This window comes from Natrix helvetica, assembly GCF_964273705.1.
Source record: "Natrix helvetica genome assembly, chromosome: 3".
Classification (NCBI taxonomy): Eukaryota; Metazoa; Chordata; class Lepidosauria; order Squamata; family Natricidae; genus Natrix; species Natrix helvetica.
In genome coordinates, this window is record NC_138549.1 from 68934478 (window position 1) to 68955146 (window position 20669).

At 36.4% G+C, this 20669-nt stretch overlaps 1 protein-coding gene across 3 annotated transcripts in view; it reads left to right on the forward strand.

Moving 5' to 3' along the window:
• Positions 1 to 20669, forward strand: part of RGL1 (ral guanine nucleotide dissociation stimulator like 1) — a 104580-nt gene that overhangs the window by 54798 nt on the left and 29113 nt on the right. For all 3 annotated transcript variants that reach the window (XM_081948456.1, XM_081948457.1, XM_081948455.1), the window contains exons 5-11: positions 4234 to 4418; positions 9092 to 9204; positions 12545 to 12760; positions 13507 to 13610; positions 14364 to 14448; positions 18222 to 18311; positions 19604 to 19690. In XM_081948456.1, coding sequence (XP_081804582.1) covers positions 4234 to 4418; positions 9092 to 9204; positions 12545 to 12760; positions 13507 to 13610; positions 14364 to 14448; positions 18222 to 18311; positions 19604 to 19690 — 880 coding nt within the window. The remainder of the gene's footprint in view (positions 1 to 4233; positions 4419 to 9091; positions 9205 to 12544; positions 12761 to 13506; positions 13611 to 14363; positions 14449 to 18221; positions 18312 to 19603; positions 19691 to 20669) is intronic.

Here is a 20669-nt window from a genome sequence, read left to right on the forward strand (position 1 = left end):
GAGAAACTTCACACCTTCCAAACAATAAAGTATATTGTTTGCTCCAGGCTGCCGTGCTTGTACTGTCCATGGAACTGATAACATGCCTACTCCACTGAGTTAGCTGCAATCTTATCTCCTGGAGAAAGACTAACACTTTCTGAGTAGTGTGGTCACTTACACGTTTCTGGGGGAAAAGTTCACATACATTTTTGTTACAGTGATTTCTATGATTACTTTACATGCAAATAATTGCTTGCAAATTTAGACATGGAAAGTTTACCTATATAGACTCAGTGTACCATGAGAAAAATGACTAGAGGATCATTGTAAATGCCGAGCTTTTGCTTTGTTAACTGTTGATAGATAACATCTAAACTCCCGTTGCCCATTTTTATGGCTTTTCTGCCTTTAAATACAACTTAGATGAGACAGCTGTTCCAGCTAACAGCACCTTTAAAAAGGAAATCCTGCTCTATAAAGGATACAGCCATATTGATTTAAAGAGTTGTCAGGAAAGAGTACAGAAATTCAATTTCATGTAACATACATACCGTGCCCCAAAATAGGTTTTGCAGATTTTTGAGACAGGATTAAATTTACTTAATACTGTAAGTATTAAATTCAAGGCTATAAATAGTTATGTAAGTAAGACACTCATTCCCTTCAGACTGGCCTATTGCAGTGTGCTTTACATGGGACTGCCCTTGAAGAGTATTCTGAAGCTTCAGTTGGTACAAAATGCAGGAGAGCGAGCTACATTAGCTGCCAGTTTGCTTCCAGGTCCAATTCAAGGTGCTGGTTTTAACCTTTCAGTCCTTCTTGCATGGTACTGGTTATGTGAGGGACTGCCTCTCCCTGGTTACATCAGCGCATCCCACTAGATCTGCAAGGTGGCCATCTTGCAGGAACTTCAGGTACATCAGGTTGGCCATGTTGCAGGTGCGTTCATTAGGTGGGTCCTAGGAAATGTGCCTTTGTTGTGGCACCCCATTATAGAACATTCTTACACCAAAATTAGATTAGGTTCCTTTAAATATTCCGTGAAGCCTTAAGTCAAGGCTATTTTGTCAGGCAACAGGAGACCTCCATCGTTGAGATGGCTATTTTTATTCTCCCTTTGCTATGGTTTGTATTTTTACTTTTATGATATTTATTAATAAGGTTTTTTTAATTTTTCTTTTTATTGTTCTCATCTTATTGTTGTTCACCATTCAGAGTCACTTTTGGTGAGATGGGCGGCTATATAAATTTGATTAATAAAATAAATAAATAAAATAAACTTCTGTTGGTGAAAATGTTTACATTACGAATCAAGTTCCTTTCTCCAAAAGTTTCATCAATGCTTTTTTAAAGGCTATAATCTTTTTTTCCCAGTTCTGCACATTCCTTTCACTAATGCTAAGCCCAATTATTGTTATTTGGGCTGTCAGAGGCTGTCAGAATTGCTTGTTACCAAAACCTTTTGAAGCACGTTGAGGCAATGCTTCCCGATTATGGAACTTCCAGATATGTGGATTTCAGCTTCTAGAATTCAGAGCAGTAACTGCTGGCTGTTGAATTTTGTCTGATGAATCCCACATTTGGAAGCACCCCATAGTGGAAAATGCTGCATTCACAAATGAGAATTAGGGCGCAGAATTAAGATCCTTATTCACATCCTTGGGCAATGTTCTTCAGCCTTGCAGCATCCAAATGGACAAGAGTACGGTTCCCAGTATTCCCAGCAGCATGGGAATTTGTCTGGGATGCCCAAAATGGATAGGTGCTATTCTTTAATGTATCAGGAGGTTGCTATATAAAGGCTTTGCTAAAGCACAATGGTCTGAGCTTGGAATGTGCACACTGTAGAGAAAGAGAGCATGACTGAAGTGTTTCCCATCCGCATGTCAGTAACAATTTGTTGATGGGACGCTTGTTTGAGTAGTGCTTTTCTGCTGTCCTTTGCAGTGTGCATTTCGTCACAGTGAGGGCTGCTGAGCTTAAAACAGTTAATACTACAGGATTTATATCGTTTTTGTTTTCATTCGGCATTTCTTTTTCAGAGAATAACAAGAACAGTCAGTCTTTCAACTTCAGTTGTACTTGCTTGCTAGTATGCATAAGAGACCTTAGTTACAGATGGAAATCTAGGGCAAGCCTCCACTTGATACTGAGAATGTGATTCAGCCCTGAAATTCTGCAAGATTATTTTAGCCCAGTGTATTGGAACAGAATGCTGCAAAATGTGATGTTTAAAAGTTAGTTTTGTTATGTGAAAGGAGGAATGGAGATTTTTAAGAGCCTTCCTTATTCCTTTGGATAGCAATTTTGGGGGACTTGTTTATATAGCTGATTTGTATTAGTTTCACGGTGCAGCTGACCTGGCTTTCCTAAGTACATCTCATTCTTTATTTATTTAGTTTGAAATATTTATATCCTGCCTGAATCCTGACAGGATTATGGGTAGGTAAGAAAACATATGATCCAAAACCCAAATCAGAAAAAGCCAAAAATCAGGACAAGTCACCATGAAGTAAGGGCTGAAAGCATGTTCAAACAAGTAAGTTTTAACTGGTTTGAGAAATGCAAGCGAGGTTGTGGTAATATGTAGTTCTGGGTAGATGGTATTCCAGGAATTGGGGGTGGGGTGGGGTCACAGGTTTCAATCTGAGTTTGTTTGATCCTATCCAGATCCTCAATGCCTCCAGATACCATTCAGGATTTCCAGCCCGGCTTGGGCTGGCAGTATATAATTGTGCTGTGGCTGTGGCATGTCAGCCGCTGGCCCCTCCAGCAGCCGAATGAGATGAGGCAGCGTGAGAGACAGGTCCAGCATCAAGGCAATTTGAGAGCTCCAAGGGGGAAGAGGGAGATAGAGCCTGAGTCTTCCATCAGCCCTCAGATGGAGAATCAACAGCCCCCAAGTTTGGAGGTGGCTGATGAAGAAGAGGAGGAACAGCTGGGTCCAGTGCCTGATGTGTGGATGTGCAGAAGGCAGAGGAGAGGAGAGCAGTGGAAATCTATGGGCCAATCCTTGGGATAGAAAAGCCATCGCTGCTAGTGAAGCCCCACCCTAAATTAAAAAAAGGAGAGGGCAGAGATGAATAGGTTCGGTATTCGTCTCCCTGCCGAACAGACTTGTTAGCCTGCTGTGAGAGAGAGACTTTTTGCCGGGGCTGCTGGCGCTCCTAATAAAGGAATCATTGCTTCAACTACAGAGGGTTTGTCGGAGTGGGGAGCCGGGTCAGAACAAATTGACTGTCATTACATAGTGCTAACATCTCACCCCTTAATAATGGATGCTCTCCCACATCCATTCCATGATCATCAATTGCTCTTTGGTAGTTGACTGGCACTCAGTGCCATACAGTGCTACTGAGCAGATCATCACTTTATATACCTTTGGTTTTAGGTGAATTGGTGAATTTATCGGAGAGCACTCCAGTAATCTCCTTCCGCCACAGCCACAGCCATAGTATTTTCACCTTTTCATGTTCCACCCTTTTGCTTTTCAACTGGGATCCTAAGCAATTGAAGGAGTTTGGCTTCACTAGATCTTTGCTACTGACTTGAATGGTGGAGGTGCTTGGGCTAGTGTTTAGATACTCATTCTTCTTGATATTGAGGTGCAAATCAAATTGGCTAAGAAGCTTATTCCCTGTCTGGATACAATGGAGTAGTTCTTCCCTGATGGTAAACTGTGAGCTGGACATTGTCAGCATGAAGCAAGGCCCAGGGAGGGCCCAGGGATGCAGGTCTTACATGATGATACCCATGTTGAGAATGAGCAACGGTGGCAATAAATACCAATACCAATACAGTACAAACTGTATTTCACAAGAAAACTGTCAGAAAGGCTGGAGGTACATAATACTTGGCTGTACCTGGACCCATTTTATGAGTGATTTGGGCCTAAATGTGTACTATACCATATCAGTTGATGCGAAATGTGATCAAAAGCTTTTTTAAGATTGGGAAAAGCAGGTGTCATGACTTTTGTTTGCTATGCTTCTGCATGAATATATGAGCCACCAAAAGGGCATTGGTGGGTCTCAAGCCTTTGACCAAACCCAACTGATTGATTCTGATTTCGACAAGGCCATGGAGGTCCTGGTTGAACCCAGCATATACTGTAGTTACCTTTTAGAATGATCACAGAATTATAGCACCATTGATTTTAGCCTATTTGGGGTTTTTTAGGTTTTGTTGCACGACCTGGAGTATAATGATACCAATGTAGCTGATGATATATGATGCATTTCTGTTTTGCAGTGCCATAGCCTCAATACTGAGAGCCTGGTTAGACCAATGCTCGGAAGATTTCCAAGAACCACCTCATTTCCTTTGTTTGCAGAAACTGCTGGATTATCTGACCAGGATCATGCCAGGCTCAGACCCTGAAAGAAGGGCACAGCAACTCTTGGAGCAGTTTCAGAAGCAAGAAGTCGTAAACAACAGTAAGGATATTCTGCAAATATTCTAACAACTACTTTTTATAACGAAGCAATCATTGGACTGTTTCGGCATTTATTATGCTGTGATATTGGTTGGAATACAGTAGGGTGAGTTGTAAACTTTTAATTTAGTGTGCTTGGTGAATCAGTTTTCTGGTTTTCCTCTGTAGGAATAATAATAATAATAATAATAATAATAATAATAATAATAATAATAATAATAATAATAATAACAACAACAACAACAACAACAACAACAACAACAATAATAATAATAATAATAATAATAATAATAATAAATTTATTTCTTAGCCGCACCCTCTCCCGAAGGACTCGGGGCGGCGTACAATAAAACACATAAAAAACAATATGGACAATACACACACAGAATAAACGAACACGCGTACATGGAGGAGGTATGAAGATAAGAAAAGACAGTTAAAACATAGTTTAAAATCCCCTAATAAAAGTCTAAAAGTCACAAAAAATTAAAAAAAAAACCGTCAGGAGCAGTGTGAACGAAGGTGAATGCTTCTGCCAAATTCCCTAGCATTTAAAATGCTGCTTTGAGATGATTATCAGTTTAAGTGCAGCTTGCAAGTTTTCAAAATAAATTCACCATTGCTCTGATTTTTCACTTTTAAAATTGGTCTCTTCTGTGATCCAGCAGGGATTTTTTTTTTTATTACTTTCCTTTGCTTCTTTCATGACAAAGGAAGTGTCTGTGACTGTTTTTTCCTATCTGAATGGTCTGGTGCTGACATCCGAGGACAAAAGGAAAATTTACGTTAGCAGGTCAAAATGCCACTGGAACAATTGTGAACAGTAGTGACACTGGAATGCTGCTTGCAGTGTCAGGACTGATAAATAGCCTTTTCCCCTTCCCCCAAGACAGAAGGTTTCCTATGGGCATAATTAGCATATCTAGAAAGCCGCTGGAACTTGCCTAATGAACACAACCAAATGAATGTCCAGTTTTCACAGAGAAGCAGTAGGAAATGGATAGGAAATGATAGCACACAGTAAGGAATGAATGCAATAAACTTCAGAAATTCTTTCCTTTGAATATTATCTATGTGAATGTTGCAAAATGTACAAGTTATGTACAATTAGTCATCCTTGGCACCAACTAAATGTACTTTTTTTCTCTGAAAGGAAAAACCTAAATGGTTCTTCTCATCCGAAATTTCAAAATCTCCTAGGATTGTTAATTTGTACCTAATGAACACATATATCAAACAAAGGAAGTCTAAATGCTGAGAACTATAATTAGCTGTTTACAGAATAAAAAGTTCCCACAGAACTTCCTAGACACAGCAGATACTCTAGGTACAGAAGTCTTGCCTCTTGATTTCTTATTGGGGGGAAAATGGAAGATTATTTCAGCCAAATCTAAGATGTTTTCAGTGAGAATCTTCAACCCAGATCTTCATCACATTAAAAAAAATTAAACATTGATGCACATTTTACAAGAAAAAAAACAGGAATAAAATAGATTAACAGAGTTGGAAGGGACCTTGGAGGTCTTCTAGTCCAACCCCCTGCCTAGGCAGGAAACCCTATACCATTTCAGACAAATGGTTATCCAACATCTTCTTAAAAACTTCTAGTGTTGGAGCATTCACAAACTCTGGAGGCAAGCTGTTCCACTGATTAATTGTTCTAACTGTCAGGAAATTTCTCCTCAGTTCTAAGTTGCTCCTCTCCTTGATTAGTTTTCACCCTTTGCTTCTTGTCCTACCCTCAGGTGCCTTGGAGAATAGTTTGACTCCCTCTTCTTTGTGGCAACCTCTGAATTGCTATAGCTTGTATAATATCTAACAGCGATGGTCATCTCAGAAACCAGATGCTGTAGAACAAGTACAGTTTGTTTCCCCATTAATAATGCTTTGTAAAACTTCAGAAATGTTTACCAGTTTAGGTAATATGAATAAAATAGAGTCCGCACTTTAAATGAAATTAATTCATTTAAGATGAGATGAAGGAATTCTCCACAGTTTTGCACTTTGAATAGGCCACTCTCACCTATTGCCACAAGTGGAGAGGTTCTGAGATTCTGTACCAGAGGTAGCTATTGATACAACATGCATATCAGCTGTTTAGAGGAAGAAAGAAATTAATTTCCCCTGGGCCGGAGGAGACTTCTTGCAGAAGCCCGAATAATTTGTTGGAACTTAGCTACCCTTTGACATTTCACTTGGTTGAACTGGTTAAGGATCTATTCACCATGTCCCACAAGTAAGTTACTTCCCTCAGTGCTCTACTTAAAAAAATGTTTCTGTAACACTGAGTCATAATTGAAGCATAGGATAAATCTAAAAGAGAAGTCTGTGGAAGTTTAAAAAGAAAAAAAACGAATTGTATGTATATATTTGGGACAAATATAAAAAGATGGGGCTGGATTCAGGAAGGAGAAAAGGATGGGTGAGAAATATGTATTGATTGATCCTGCTGTAGAGAATTAACTAAAGCGCATTTTGTTCCATTTAAGTTTTCTTTTACTTGGCAAAATTAAAGATCCATAGAGGTTCTCTATGAACTGTAAAAGAGAGGAATCTAGGGACTGTATGATATTATGGAATGTGGATGTAATATTGTAATATATGGTTTCCTGCTGTTACTACATTCATCTGCTGTATTTTCCACAGTTTAAAATCAAACGGAGAGATATCCAAATTCTGGCTCAGCATGAGGTTTATTGACAGGTTTTGAGTAAGTTACTGTCACTGTTCTTAAGGTATCTCATAAGGTTTGGGAAAAATTAGTAGGACAATCTCTTGTTCATGCCATGAAATTTTCTAAAGTCAGGTATGGATGCAAGAATAATATGCTTGGTTCTTTACCACTGGTTTGCAATATCCTGTGTTTACATGACTGCAATTTGACTGATGACCATAATGATTTATGACAGAAAATCTGGTCCCAATAGTGATCGTAAGTCAAGGACTATTTGAATTCATTATCTCCCCTTCAACTTACCTAGATCTAAAAACTCTATTCTATATAAAATGGAAATCAGCATCATATTTACTAAGACACACTACTAATCTACTCATCAAGATCTACTTTATGCAAGCTCCTTTTTTGTGTTTTGAGCTTTCATGGATTATTTCCCCTCATGTGTTTTTCTGCCAAATTCAGGAAGTTTCAGTAGAATTACAAAGCTACCAGTTATCTACTGCCAGAGATGAATGTTCTAAAATAAATTGATTAGTTCTACAACCTAAAGGCCCTAACTTTAGAATCTAAGGCAGTTTGTGTTAGGGATGTAACCCTAGGCTTGGCTTGGCAATGTATATAAGCTATGATTACTTTACTGTTACTTTAAATGGTTAACAGATGTAATTGGCTTGTTACCTCAAGCAGCCATAAGAGGCAGCCAGAGTGGCTGTTAGCTCTCTGTTTTTTTAGAAGCTGGTTGGGGTATACTGAGGTATTGTGGTTTGCTACTGTTTAGCTATACTTTGTGTGTTAGACTGACTATTTTGATAACTGAATTACTGAACCGTGTATGACTTGGACTGTTAACCGGACTCGAAAATCGAAATCGAAATAAATCGAAAAATCGAAATAAATCGAAATCGAAATCTGAATACCTCTATATTTCTACATAGTAAACTACTATATTTTTATACTATTCAGTGTCTCTGTATGCTGGTTTGTGCATGTTATTCCATATCAGTCTCATTAAGCTTCTCTGCATACTCGCTCTTCTAACGGGAGCTTAATTACTTAACAGTTTGTTTCTCAACAATTTTACCTGGAAGAATCAACTGCTGGAATAGCAAATAAAGGAGAAAGCAAAACAAAAAACAACAATCCTATCTGTAGATTCTTTATTTTAAATCAGCCTTTGTAGCTGATTTAACTTTCTCTTCGTTTGTCTGCTCTTGATAGAAGAGCTGACACTTTGATTCGAGTAAAGATGTGCTTAGGAAGTCCTACATAGATTCCAAGCCATTGGTTTGTTATCCCCATTATGAAAAGTTAAATATAAGGGGAGGAGAAATAAAATGACTTCTTAAGTAGAGTAATGCTCTGTGGTGATCTACATGCATGTCATTGACTTAATTGTTTCGCTGTATCTCTTCTTCAACCCCTTTAATTTTCTTTTTGGCTATAACCTCTTTGGATGCTTTGAGCATTCTCATGTAAAATACTGTATATAAATAGTATAAAGGTCTTTGCTACCATAAACTCATAGCACTCACAGGTTTTCCTTCTAATACCTCTTAGCTACTCCCCACCATCTATTACTGGATGTGGCTGTCTCACTCACCAGCCTCCTCAGCACATTATGTACAAGTGCTTCATGAGTAGTGCCTTTTGGTCTTTAGAGTCCTTGCTTCACTTAAGCAGAGTTCTCATGTTTCTTGAAGTGGGTCAGTGCAAGATGAAAGAAGTCTCCTAAAATATATTCCTTGTTTCATCAATGTATGCTTCTTGTTTTCACTAAGCAACATTTAAAATGGTGTGCTTTGTTTGATCATGCCAACAGTTTCCTCATTTGCCCATGCCCTCTCTTTCCCTTTCTACCCTTTTTGTGATTAAAAGCATAATCCTGTTTTTTGTCTCAAAGTAGTCTTCAGCACAAGATCTAACTTCAATTAGACTTACATGAAGTAGGATGAGAGGACACATTTAGTAAATGTTCACAATGCATTATATCCTGACAGGTGAGATTCATGATATATTTGCAACTGAAGAAGAAACAAAGATTAGTGGATCAGAAGAATTTTCTTCTTTCCCAGAAGACCTGGTAGCAGAACAGTTAACTTACATGGACGCAGTAAGTATAAACAGATGTATACTTTTTGTAAGCATAAATACAGATTATGATTCTGAAGTGTTTGTTTTATTTATTCCTTAAATTTTTATTTAGCTTTCCAACCATATAGTATCCAAGATACTGAACACTTAAATATAAACCAACAATCAAAATATAAAAACAAGTTGATGAAACATCAGAAAACTATTGTATACAATTTTAGTTGATGCAAACAGCTAATTAACCACATGTGACATTTTGATACCTCTTTAGAAAATATGTAGGGTTATTACTATTGTTTTTCCTAGCTGAGGTAAAATTGCCCTTTATTCACCCTGATTGCATGATAAAGAGGGTTGTTAAATTGCATCATCAATTTCCCTGGCATGCTCACTGAATGAAGAAATTGTTAATTATTAATCAGATTTATATCACCCATCTCATCAAAAGCAACTCTGGGAGGTGCACAGCAATCAAAGAAAACCAACAAATGTAAACACTGCAAATACAAAACATAGAAATCTGTATTAATGCATAACATAAAAGCAAACATAGGCAAATGGAGGATAAAAATCACTTCAATAATGGAGCCATCTAAATATGTCTCTAGTTTAATTTTCTTTCATTTGGGAAATTTGCACATCCAAATTCTGTAACTTTTCTTAATAGTTTTCTCTAAGATTGTGCAGTTATGTCCCTTTTTAAAAACTTGGAATCAGTTTATGAAAAAAACAAACAACATTTGGTTGCAACTATTGATTAAAATACATAATATTTTTAAAAGGATACTTAAATGATACTTTCTTAAAAGATAGTTTTATAACAGCATTTGATAAAAAAACAACAGCTAAGTTACAGTAGAAGACTGCTGATTTTTTTAATGTTGCAAAATTATTGCAAAGCTTAGGGCAAATTGTGAAACAGTTAAATGGCTCCTTAAACATAGATCATTATTTGTAAAGATTGTTTAAAGCAAGTTTGTTTATGTGATATGTTTACCTGTATTGTCACTTGTTACTTGTTGCTGATTGCTCACTGGTCCATTTTGTTGTACTAGATGATTTTCCGCAATTAGAAACTGATAAAAATGTTCAAAAGAATTGCAGAACTTTGCATGAAAATTTAAGTGGATAGGGTTGGATTCATTCCAAGGCAGTACATGGACTGAATTTTCAAATACATAGGCAAGCCATCAGTGGTGGGCTCCGGATCCCGTTGCAACCGGTACGGTGCAACGGAGCCCAGCGGCCACCACATAAACGTGCACGTGTGCATCCTTGCTTCCTGCGATGCTCCACTTGCTTGGCAGAGCATCGTGCAGGTGCCGTATGCTGTGTGCGCGGGAACGCCGAAGAGCTCAAATATAGGTAAGAACAGCGGGTGGGCGGGTGGGTCCTCCGGAGCACCGTACAGGAATGGTACCCAGTGCTCCCGGCAGGCCCCGGTACACCTGTACCAGGGTGTATCGCCTGCAACCCACCACTGCAAGCCATGTTCTAAATCTATTTTGTTTTGCTTTTTTTCCTCATTTGACTTTTTTGTTACAGTGACATTTAGATGTGGAATGATAGCCTTAATGATGTTTTGTTAGTTCAGACTTTGTGACAGGCCACAATTAGTGCAAGTCTTGGACAACCATTTGAAATCCTTTTATTACTCTGATTATTTGATTAACTGTAAGACAGTCTGTTAATTACAGTAAATTCACAGACTAATTATGTTTTACAGTCTGTAAAACATAATTAAGCTTATATAACTATAATCTAGAAGAGCATTCAAATCAAGTGAATATATTTTGTTTCCAAATATTATATTTCAAGGAACATTCTGTTTTCAAATAATGTAGAGCAAGCAGTATTTGCTCATTATTCATGATTAAAAAGCCTCATGTCTCAAATACAGTATATCATTGACCTGTCTAAATCATGTTAAACATTGTTAAGTGAAATAATATTTTAGGTATGCACATGTTTAACACTTTGCAGGTAAATCAGAATTCAAGAGTTTCAAAAAAAATCTTTTTTTTCAACAGCAAAATATATATCTCATAAATTGGATATTGTCAGTCTTAGCTATCAGTGATTTATCTCAGGTTATATACAAGCCAGCTAAAATGTTACCGTATTTATGAAATCAGAATATTTCTTTATGAAAATTGATTGACAAAACTTTAGTGAAACAGGCTGAATTCTCACGATTTGTCTGATACTTTTTGAAGCAGTTTGAACCATTTTTCTGTAGGGCTAATAGATGGAATGAAATAATAAAAGGTATCTAACTGTTAAATTATTCCTAAAACTAATTGCCTAATATTGAACTTGGCTATTTAATTTCAGGCATGCAATTATAATTATTGTAGAATAATTAAAAAACATTGACAATTATAATTATTGTAGAATATTAAAAAGCATTGACTCATCACCCAGTCCTCATACAGCCTTATAAATTTTAATAAAATTAAACAAACAACAAATATTTCCTCAGCAATATAATAGTCCAGATGAAATTAGCTAAAGGAATACGTACATACGTACAAAATATTTGAAGTAATGCTTTAAATCCATGGTTTTAAAGTTGTTCATTGATAGTTGGTCATATCACTCTATAATGCACATGCGTGCTGTCTTTGCATTTTATGCAATGCAGGAAAACACATTAACGTTGCAGGAAGAGCTGTGTCACATAAAGTAGCATATGGGTTGCAAATGAACAGACCATGGATTTCCACTGGGGGATTTATGTCCCTGACTGTTGCTTTTTGCTGGCTTTGCTGTCCAATTCCCAAGCAGTGCCCTTTGTGGACGTTATGAGCTACAAAAAATAAAGGACTGAGTAACCACCAATGCTGACCTCTGTGTTTTTAGACTCATTTCCCTTTCAAACTACCCTCTTGCTCTGCTCTATTTGCTGTTTTTTGATATTTGATTATTCACAAACTAGAACCATGGCAGATTTATACTGTTTCAAATACGTTTTTGTTGCATCTCTACCTGAGTCATTCCTCAGAGGCTGTATGTTGAAAAATGGAGAGGGAGAACTCTTCCTTGTGAACACTGTAAAAGTAAATATTAGATAAGTTTAAATTGATTCTTGTATTGTGTTATCTCATGATACTTTTGTTTGCTTAGACTATTCTTGAATATAAATGCATGCCCAATAAATATTACTGCTACGACTACTTGTGTTATTACTACTACTAAAAACGACTATTGCTGTCTACGAAATTCAAAGGAAAAAAAGATGTGCCTATTGTCAGAAAGGTTGGAATGACCACCATATTGTGTATTTCAACACTACATCTAGGAGAAATAAAGAAAACTGGTCTTATAGCCTTGACATGATGTTTTATATGTTGTTCCAGACATTGTTTAAAAGAGTGGTGCCACACCACTGTTTGGGCTGCATCTGGTCTCAGAGAGATAAGAAAGAAAACAAACACTTGGCTCCCACCATCAGAGCTACCATTGCACAGTTCAATGCAGTCACCAAATGCGTCATCAGGACCATTTTGAATGGCAAGGAGCTGAAAACGCATCAGCGTGCCAAGATCATAGAGAAGTGGATCAATATTGCCCATGTAAAGACTCATTTTGTTCTATTTGTCTTCTTGCTATTTATATCAATGCTGGAGTGTGTGTGTGTGTGCGCGTGTGTGCGTGTGTGTGTCCATGTCCATTATAGCCTGTATAAATATCAAGGTTCATCTAATCCCGATCTTTGAGTGTTTTCTTCTTCTCCCAATAATATGGACAACAGGTAGACTATCTTTGGCCATAGCATATTAGATGTCCTTAGAAGTTCAATAGAACAGTCAATTTCCCCAATTTTCAATGGTAGAAAAGCCTTGATATTTGTAGATCAATTTAGTTTGGGAAGTAATTCCAATCCTTTCCAGTCCCAATACTTTCTGATTGCATTTGTTTGTTTATTCACTCTTTTATTTTATATGCTGATCATCCAAAGTGCTCTGGGCGGCTTATAAGGTGTTCTATAATCTGAATAATGACAATTCATAAGATAACAATGTTTTGCATAGATTGCATTTAGTTACTTTCACTCTCTATACATGTTTCAGTTGTAATTGTTGGAAACTATAATATTAAAGATCAAAAGGTAAAGAAAGCAAGAATACAGTAACCCAAACACCAGAAAGTACTTTCAAGTCCAAAAAAAGCAATATATTTTTTTAAAAAGAATTGGTCAATGTTTATGTAGTTGACAGGTTCCTTTTTAAAAAAATAAGAATTTAGAGAAACAATGCTTCTAGGAGTGTAACTGATGAATGTGTAACCCTTCTTTGTTCCATTTTCACTCCCTTTATAGGAATGTAGGATTCTTAAGAATTTCTCGTCTTTGAGAGCCATCGTTTCAGCACTTCAGTCCAACTCCATCTATCGGTTAAAGAAAAGCTGGGCATGTGTTGCAAAGTAAGATCAATATCCAATCCATTCTTGGGCAGCTGATAGTTATACCCCCCTATAAGCTTCTGTAGCTTTGGGGATTTGGAAATCTATCATTTACAGTTCCTGTAGAGTTGTTGATGGGCTGTTGCAGATGGGAGGAAAACTAAAGGGAGTCAATAATGAGCAAAAATGAGACTTTTAATTTATAACTAGCAGTTATAAATTGGCTCAGAAGCCTCTCTAAGAATGCCTAATTTAGCTGCTGATATTACTATTTTTCTACAGTTCCTCAAATACAGAACTATCTGAAGTCTCTCCAACTTAAGGTCTGTGACTAAGATGGAGGGGCTTCATCCTCAGCAAGGAATCTCTTTGGATGATTTTGCCAGTCATATTCTCTCAGCTTAGTCTGCTGTGAGGAAAAGAAGCAGTTACTCTGTTTTAAACTACAGAACAAAAAGTGGAGTATAAATGCCTGTATTTCAGAGAACCTAGAAGCCTGGGGGGATGGATTGGACTGTTGCATCAGAAAAAATACTGAGAGACTGTAATGAGCTGCTTGTTGTTTAACATTATGGTTAGAATCATATTCTTCTTGCTTAGACAGTGGCCTAAAAGAAGAGATGTAATTGGGGATTTGCCTCGGTCCTAAATCTGAAAAATCTCCTTACAAGATGATACCATCATCACCATGAAATTTTAAATTAATGGAGCAAATTGGCATTTAGCTTCAGGAAAACTGAAAATCTTAAAATCATTCCATTTTCTTTTGGACAGAGATAGAACGTTGATGTTTGAAGAACTATCAGAAATTTTCTCAGATCATGACAACTATTTGACAAGTCGGGAGCTGCTAATGAGGGTGAGAAGCAACAGATACTTCATTGACAGTGTAATACTTTACAACTACAGTGCTCAGTTTTGGCTAAATAACTACCAATATATACTACTAACCTGTGAATAGGTATGCTGGTAGAAGTGCCAAAGTTTATCTTGAGTAAGCAGTTCTCTATATGTGAACATATGTACATGTTTAATTCAGTGGTCTAATTTATGAATGGAAAATAAAAGTTTCATGTGTTAGCAGAAATATCAAAACAGGCAACAGCTGATATAAGATGCAGGAAGTCCTATTTTGGTTTTACTGAATGGCCAGTTCTGAAAATTACCCGACTTGGCTTATGAAATCTAATAGGAAGAGGCTGCCCATTTCAATAGCAATAGCAATAACCTGTAGACTTATATATCGCTTAGCAGTGCTTTTACAGAACACCTAAATGGTTTACAGAGTCAGCATATTGTCCCCAACAATTTGGGTCTTCATTTTACCCACCTCGGAAGGATGGAAGGCTGAGTCAACCGTGAGCCTAGTGAGATTCGAACTGCCAAATTGCAGGCATTCAGCAGAAGTAGCTGGCAGTACTTCACTCTAACCACTAAGCCACCACACCTCATCATTGAATCTCATTGATAGAGAGAAAAAGGAAATGGTTTCAGTCTCTTGGAAAGAAGTGGTGATCAGGCTGCTTCTAAAGATGCCAATTTTGAATTTGGAAGATAAAAACAACTATAAACTAGATGACAAAATATTCCCTTCCTAGGCAAGGGCCTTGCATGGGTGGTAGATGATCAACTGCAGACTTTCTTGTATAAAACTGATTTTCCAGATCTATTTCAATCCACTCGGATTTGGCTGTGAACTATCTTGGTCATTAGATCTGCCTATAGGATGACCTGGCTAGGAAAAAGACAGGAAAAATGTGGCTCTATTGTTCCTCAAGGACCTCTTAGAGGCTTTTGATACCATTAAGCATGTCATTCCCCTGGGTAAGCTATCAGAATTGAGGGATAAGGGCACTATGCCTCTACTCTGACTTGGATGTTTTTTTCCAGAAAGGATTGCTGGGGATAACTTTCCTGCATCATGATGGTTGGGTTATGGAGTTTTATTTCCTATGTTCTTCAAAACCTACATAAAACCATAGTAGAAACCACCCATGGACAAATTTAAGCTGCAATGTGGGAATATCTAGGATTTCTATTAAACTGTTTTCGGGAGACTTAAAAGCAGATGGCTTTTGGTGTGCATGGATTAAAAAAATTAAATCAGACTAGCTATGCAAAGTGCAATATTTTGAGAGAAGATTCCTTTTGATTTGAAATTGAGGTCATTTGAGTGATTTTTTAAAAATGTTTTGTTACAGAAAGCTGGCAAGGATTGAGATGCATCTGGTATGAGATAACTCATCCCAAAGGAAATTATCTGAATATTCTGTGCTGTTTCAGTGAGACAGAAATAAAAGATGATAACTCTGAAAAGTCATTAAACTGTTCAGAGGTAGTTTCAGAGGGGGAAATGACATGCAAAATGACACAAAAAGTGGTACAAATGTGCAGTATACACGTCTCTATAATCTATTCCTTGAAAAGCCAAAGGCAATGTGAACTGAATTATTAATCAGAAAAAGTATGCCAACTGTGGGAAAATAATTGAAATGATTGCAAATAGGGTATTTTATTTATTTATTTTGTTTATGACTGTATAGATCTCTTTAGTCAACTGTATTTAAATGCAACCATCAAAGCCAATGTAACAATAATGATGTACAACAAGAACTAATTCAACGTATAATTAAGGTCAAGTATTGTAGTTGATCATAATAAAAATAATAGTAATGCTCTTGGTATCCAGAGCTTAACAATAATCAAGTCTTGAAGGCCTCCTGGAACGGCCTTTTAAGAGGCTGCAAGGCCAGGGAAGTTGTGGTTATTCTTGTCTTGAGAGGAATGGAGCCCATACAGAGAAAGTTCACTTTTGGACACTTTCAGTTGTTCCTCCTGAATGGTTGGGATTTGATCAGACATTCTCTGTCCCCACTGACTGTATGGGCAAAATCTATATGGGATGGATAATCTTGAAGATGCCCAGGACTTTTGATTATATTCAGAATGTATAAATAGCTAATACTGCACCTGCAGAAACTGTGTTACTAGCAATATTGAGTCTCACTGATGACTGTATAGGCCACTATACTTTGCCCCAATTGAAGTTAGCTAGTGGTTTTCAAAGATAGTCCCATGTATATTGAACTACTACACATAGTCCATACAGGAGATGTCAATGGTGTGAATGACAAATGTCAGCACTTTTCAGATAAATAAAGCTACAATGGGTGTACCAGCCAAAGCTGAGCAGATCCCCATGGTCATGGCCTGGAACTATAATTCCAGGAAGTGTGGCCTGTTCACCTCAGCAAAGCATAGAGATTTAAAATTCCAAAATCAGCAAGCTTCTGTAAAAATTATCATTCCAACTTTCTAGGGTTGAAACTGTGCATGTTTCTTCCCATCCACATCTTGATAGTCTCCACAGCTCCACAGAAATGCTTGTTTGCATCCTCTATTCAGCCCATGATGGAGATGTACAGTTGAATATCATCCACAAACTGACATTGCATGATAATATTAATCTACCTGTGTTGTAGATCATTAAGTGTAGAGCTGATAAAAGGGGTAAATCTTCTATGAATTAGTACTGAGTTCTATCTGAGATTTTGAGTTATAGAAATTATTGAAGTACTTGGAGCAGTAATCACAGGACAATGTTAAGTTCTATCTGCATACAGTATTTATAGAAAATTACCCTGATAGTCCAGAAAAGTCATCTTTAATTTTAGAAAATGCCATTTCTAAAAATACAATTATTTATTGTCTTGTAAGAGAGGGTCAGAAGGCTATCTAATTTTCTAAGGAAGTTTGGAGATTATTTAAATGTATACAATTGATTGGAAAGGATATGAAATTTTTAGGAGGATGACAGCATCATTAAGTTGAAAAGCAATGTAAAGGAAGCCCATAAAAAACGAGGACATTTTTAAAACATTCTTATTAAAGAAAAAAGGAAAGATAAAAACAGAAAATCAAGATAACAAGGCAATATCTTTTTTTTAAAAAGAAAAAATACGGACTTATTTTTTTATCATCATGCACTTGAGAAGACATATCCCTCTGTAGTTATACAGAAAAACAAGTTAAAACATGGCAGTAAGTTAATTTTAATCTGTTTCAAAGGACCAGGTCATATTGTGAAATACGGCTCCTGAAATCATAGTGTTACTGGCAAAGTGATCCCTAAGGCCTAAGTTGTTGGAACGCAGAAACATTTTCATTTTTCCTTGTTAGTCAGCAAAGCAAAAATATTAGTCACATCATAATGTAAGTGTATAAGGAAAAAAAACCAGAGCATTATATAATGGAAAGGAAAATGATATTAATAACACATAGGTTGAACTGTTTAAGAATAAAAACATATTAACTGTCCAGAAGGAAGAAGGTTGTGATCCATATGTACCCAATTCAGAGAAAATTGGAAGTGAACAAATACTTGACTTGGCTCAAAGGTATTTTGCATGTCAAGTTTGACTTGCATTTTGAACCAAGCATTCCTCACCTTCAGGAAACTCTTGAAACATTTTTTGTGTGAGCCCTTTTATTAATTTATCTCTTTGGTTGTAAGATGAGTCACATGTCTTTTCAACTTTTGAAAGAAGGACGTAGCATTCAGTTAGCATGGGAAATGTTTGTAAGCCTGTTCTATGGCCTTTTGCATTCATTTCCCTTTTATTTTCATCACAGGAAGGAACATCTAAATTTGCAAATTTGGACAGCAGTGTAAAAGAGAACCAGAAGAGAACCCAGAGGCGGCTTCAACTGCAAAAAGATATGGTAACTTTTTCTTTTACATTTTTATCATGAGATGCTCCGGAAATCCAAGATGACATTATTCTTCTCTTTGAAAAAATACAACAAACAGCTATAAGAAAGATAAGTGTTTTAGGATTTACCCAAATACAAACAAAATGGGTTAGATTCAAATTAAATCAAGTTCAAATAAAATTAGGAAATCACAATTTCTCACTCTGAACCAGTATATTCAACCAAGTCTTGAACATTCACTTACCTTTTTTTCATAGCTTCATGAAAAAAAATACAATCAAAAGGTAATAGTGAACAAATTCCTTAAGTTACTAATGGTGAATGAGTTCCTTTGAGCATAATTTTTGAGACACACACTTGTAACTTCTCATTGAACAATAGTTGATCAATTATGTTTGAATAATGCCTTAGATAGTTCAACAATCAGGTTTGTGTGGAGAAAATTTGAAGTTAAAATTGCAGCTAAACTAAACTACTTCTTCCCTTGAGTTCCATTCTTTAAATTTAACAATAAAACTTTTTTATTTAAAACAATAAAAGATTTTATAAGATTTTCCCCTCTGTTCTTCAGGGACTATTAAATGACATATTTAAATCTAATTTGTGTATTGTTTTTCACTTCCAAAAATTTTGTTTCTTTTCCTGTATTCTATAAACATTCTAAAAGCAATATAGAACAAGAAGATTTTATTACGCTTGCAATAATACATTACCAATTTGATCATCACTTTTTCTTCCCCTGTAAAAATAAGGTGACATAATTTTACAAGTGGCAAGTCATTTTATTTGTATGAATATACTATTTCCCCAAAGCAAATTGCTTACAATGGCAAACAACGTACTGTATAAAGCAATAAATATGTTGGTGTAAAGCATAAGGGGAAAGAAGCAAAGAAGATAAATACAAACATAAAAGTTTCTTAATGAAATAGTGAGTAGCCTCAACAAATCTCTCAGGACAGGCCATTCCACAATATTGTGTTCTATTGAAATAGCTTCATTCATTTCCTGTCGGATCACATTTGATGTATGACTGGTTCTTACAGCTTAGCTCAACCAGCCAGAAAAGCAGCCACTGCTAGGCCGGAATCCCAATTGCTCCTTCACAAATGGCCATATCAACATGGAAAAGATCATGAGGAAGTAAATATATGTAGGAAAGAACTTAGTATAGATATTTGAACTATGGAGGGCTAAAGATCCCTAAACCACATAGGAGTTTGAACTGGATCCAAAGTCAAAAACCACTTAATGAATCAGAGCTAGGTTGGTTAATCTCTTTATGCTTTCATTTTGCTCAGGGTGTAATGCAAGGCACTGTTCCTTACCTTGGTACTTTCTTAACGGATTTGACAATGCTTGATACGGCTCTCCAGGACTATGTAGAGGTAAGATTGTAACACTAACTCATCATACTGTAATAGTTTTGCCTTCAGCATGTATTTGTAAAGCATCATCTCACTAGGCACAGACCAAACACAGAACTTTAATTAGGAAATGGAACAATTGCTAACAGTTATAAAACCTAGTTTATATTATTGGAATCCTCCCAATTTAAATCCCATGCCTTGAATTAAAACAAATTCAAGGTTTGCACAGGTTTGTTTCCCTGGTTAAAACCATATCTATATGTACAGGATAACAGATACCAGTTGTTGTTTGTTGTTTAGACTAACATTAGCAGAATTTCTTCACAAATTCCACCTTTTCTTTGGAATAAGTTATATATTCATTGTAATGTATGGAAGCACATAAAATATTAAATATTAAATAAGTATTGAGGAAGGAAGGAAAAAAGTCATCTGCCACATGAGGGGTTTTGTGTAAAGTTTTATGTTTATAGTATCTCAAGACTTTATAGATTACAAAGATATGCAATAATGTTGTAATGCATTAGGTTAGAGCTGTAGTCAGCTCTACAGCTCTACTATGCCACTATGTTGGTGTGTAAAAATTTTCTGTTGATAATTGTGAATATAGTACGTAAGTGATGGACTGATTGGTTTGATTAGTAAGTGGGGTTTACTAGGAGTTATAACCAATAAATGAATTATAAATTGTGATGATAGAAGAGGACCCAAAAGGGTAACTACATGAATATTTGGAAACATTCAACTTACGCTTTTTCAAAGAACTGGCCTCTGGTTCTGTTCAGTTTTTAATTCAGTTCTAGATCTTAGCTGCAGCCTTTCCCAATCAGATACCATTCAACATTGTGTCCTGTTTTGTATCTCCTGGAGAGTGAAAATGTGTATATAGGTTATGGTTGTTCCATGAGGTTTGGATAAATTATATTGTTTTTAGTTATGCTTTTAGTTTTTTATTTCATTCCTGTCTGGAGGTCAGAGTACAAGCTTTGAATCAGAT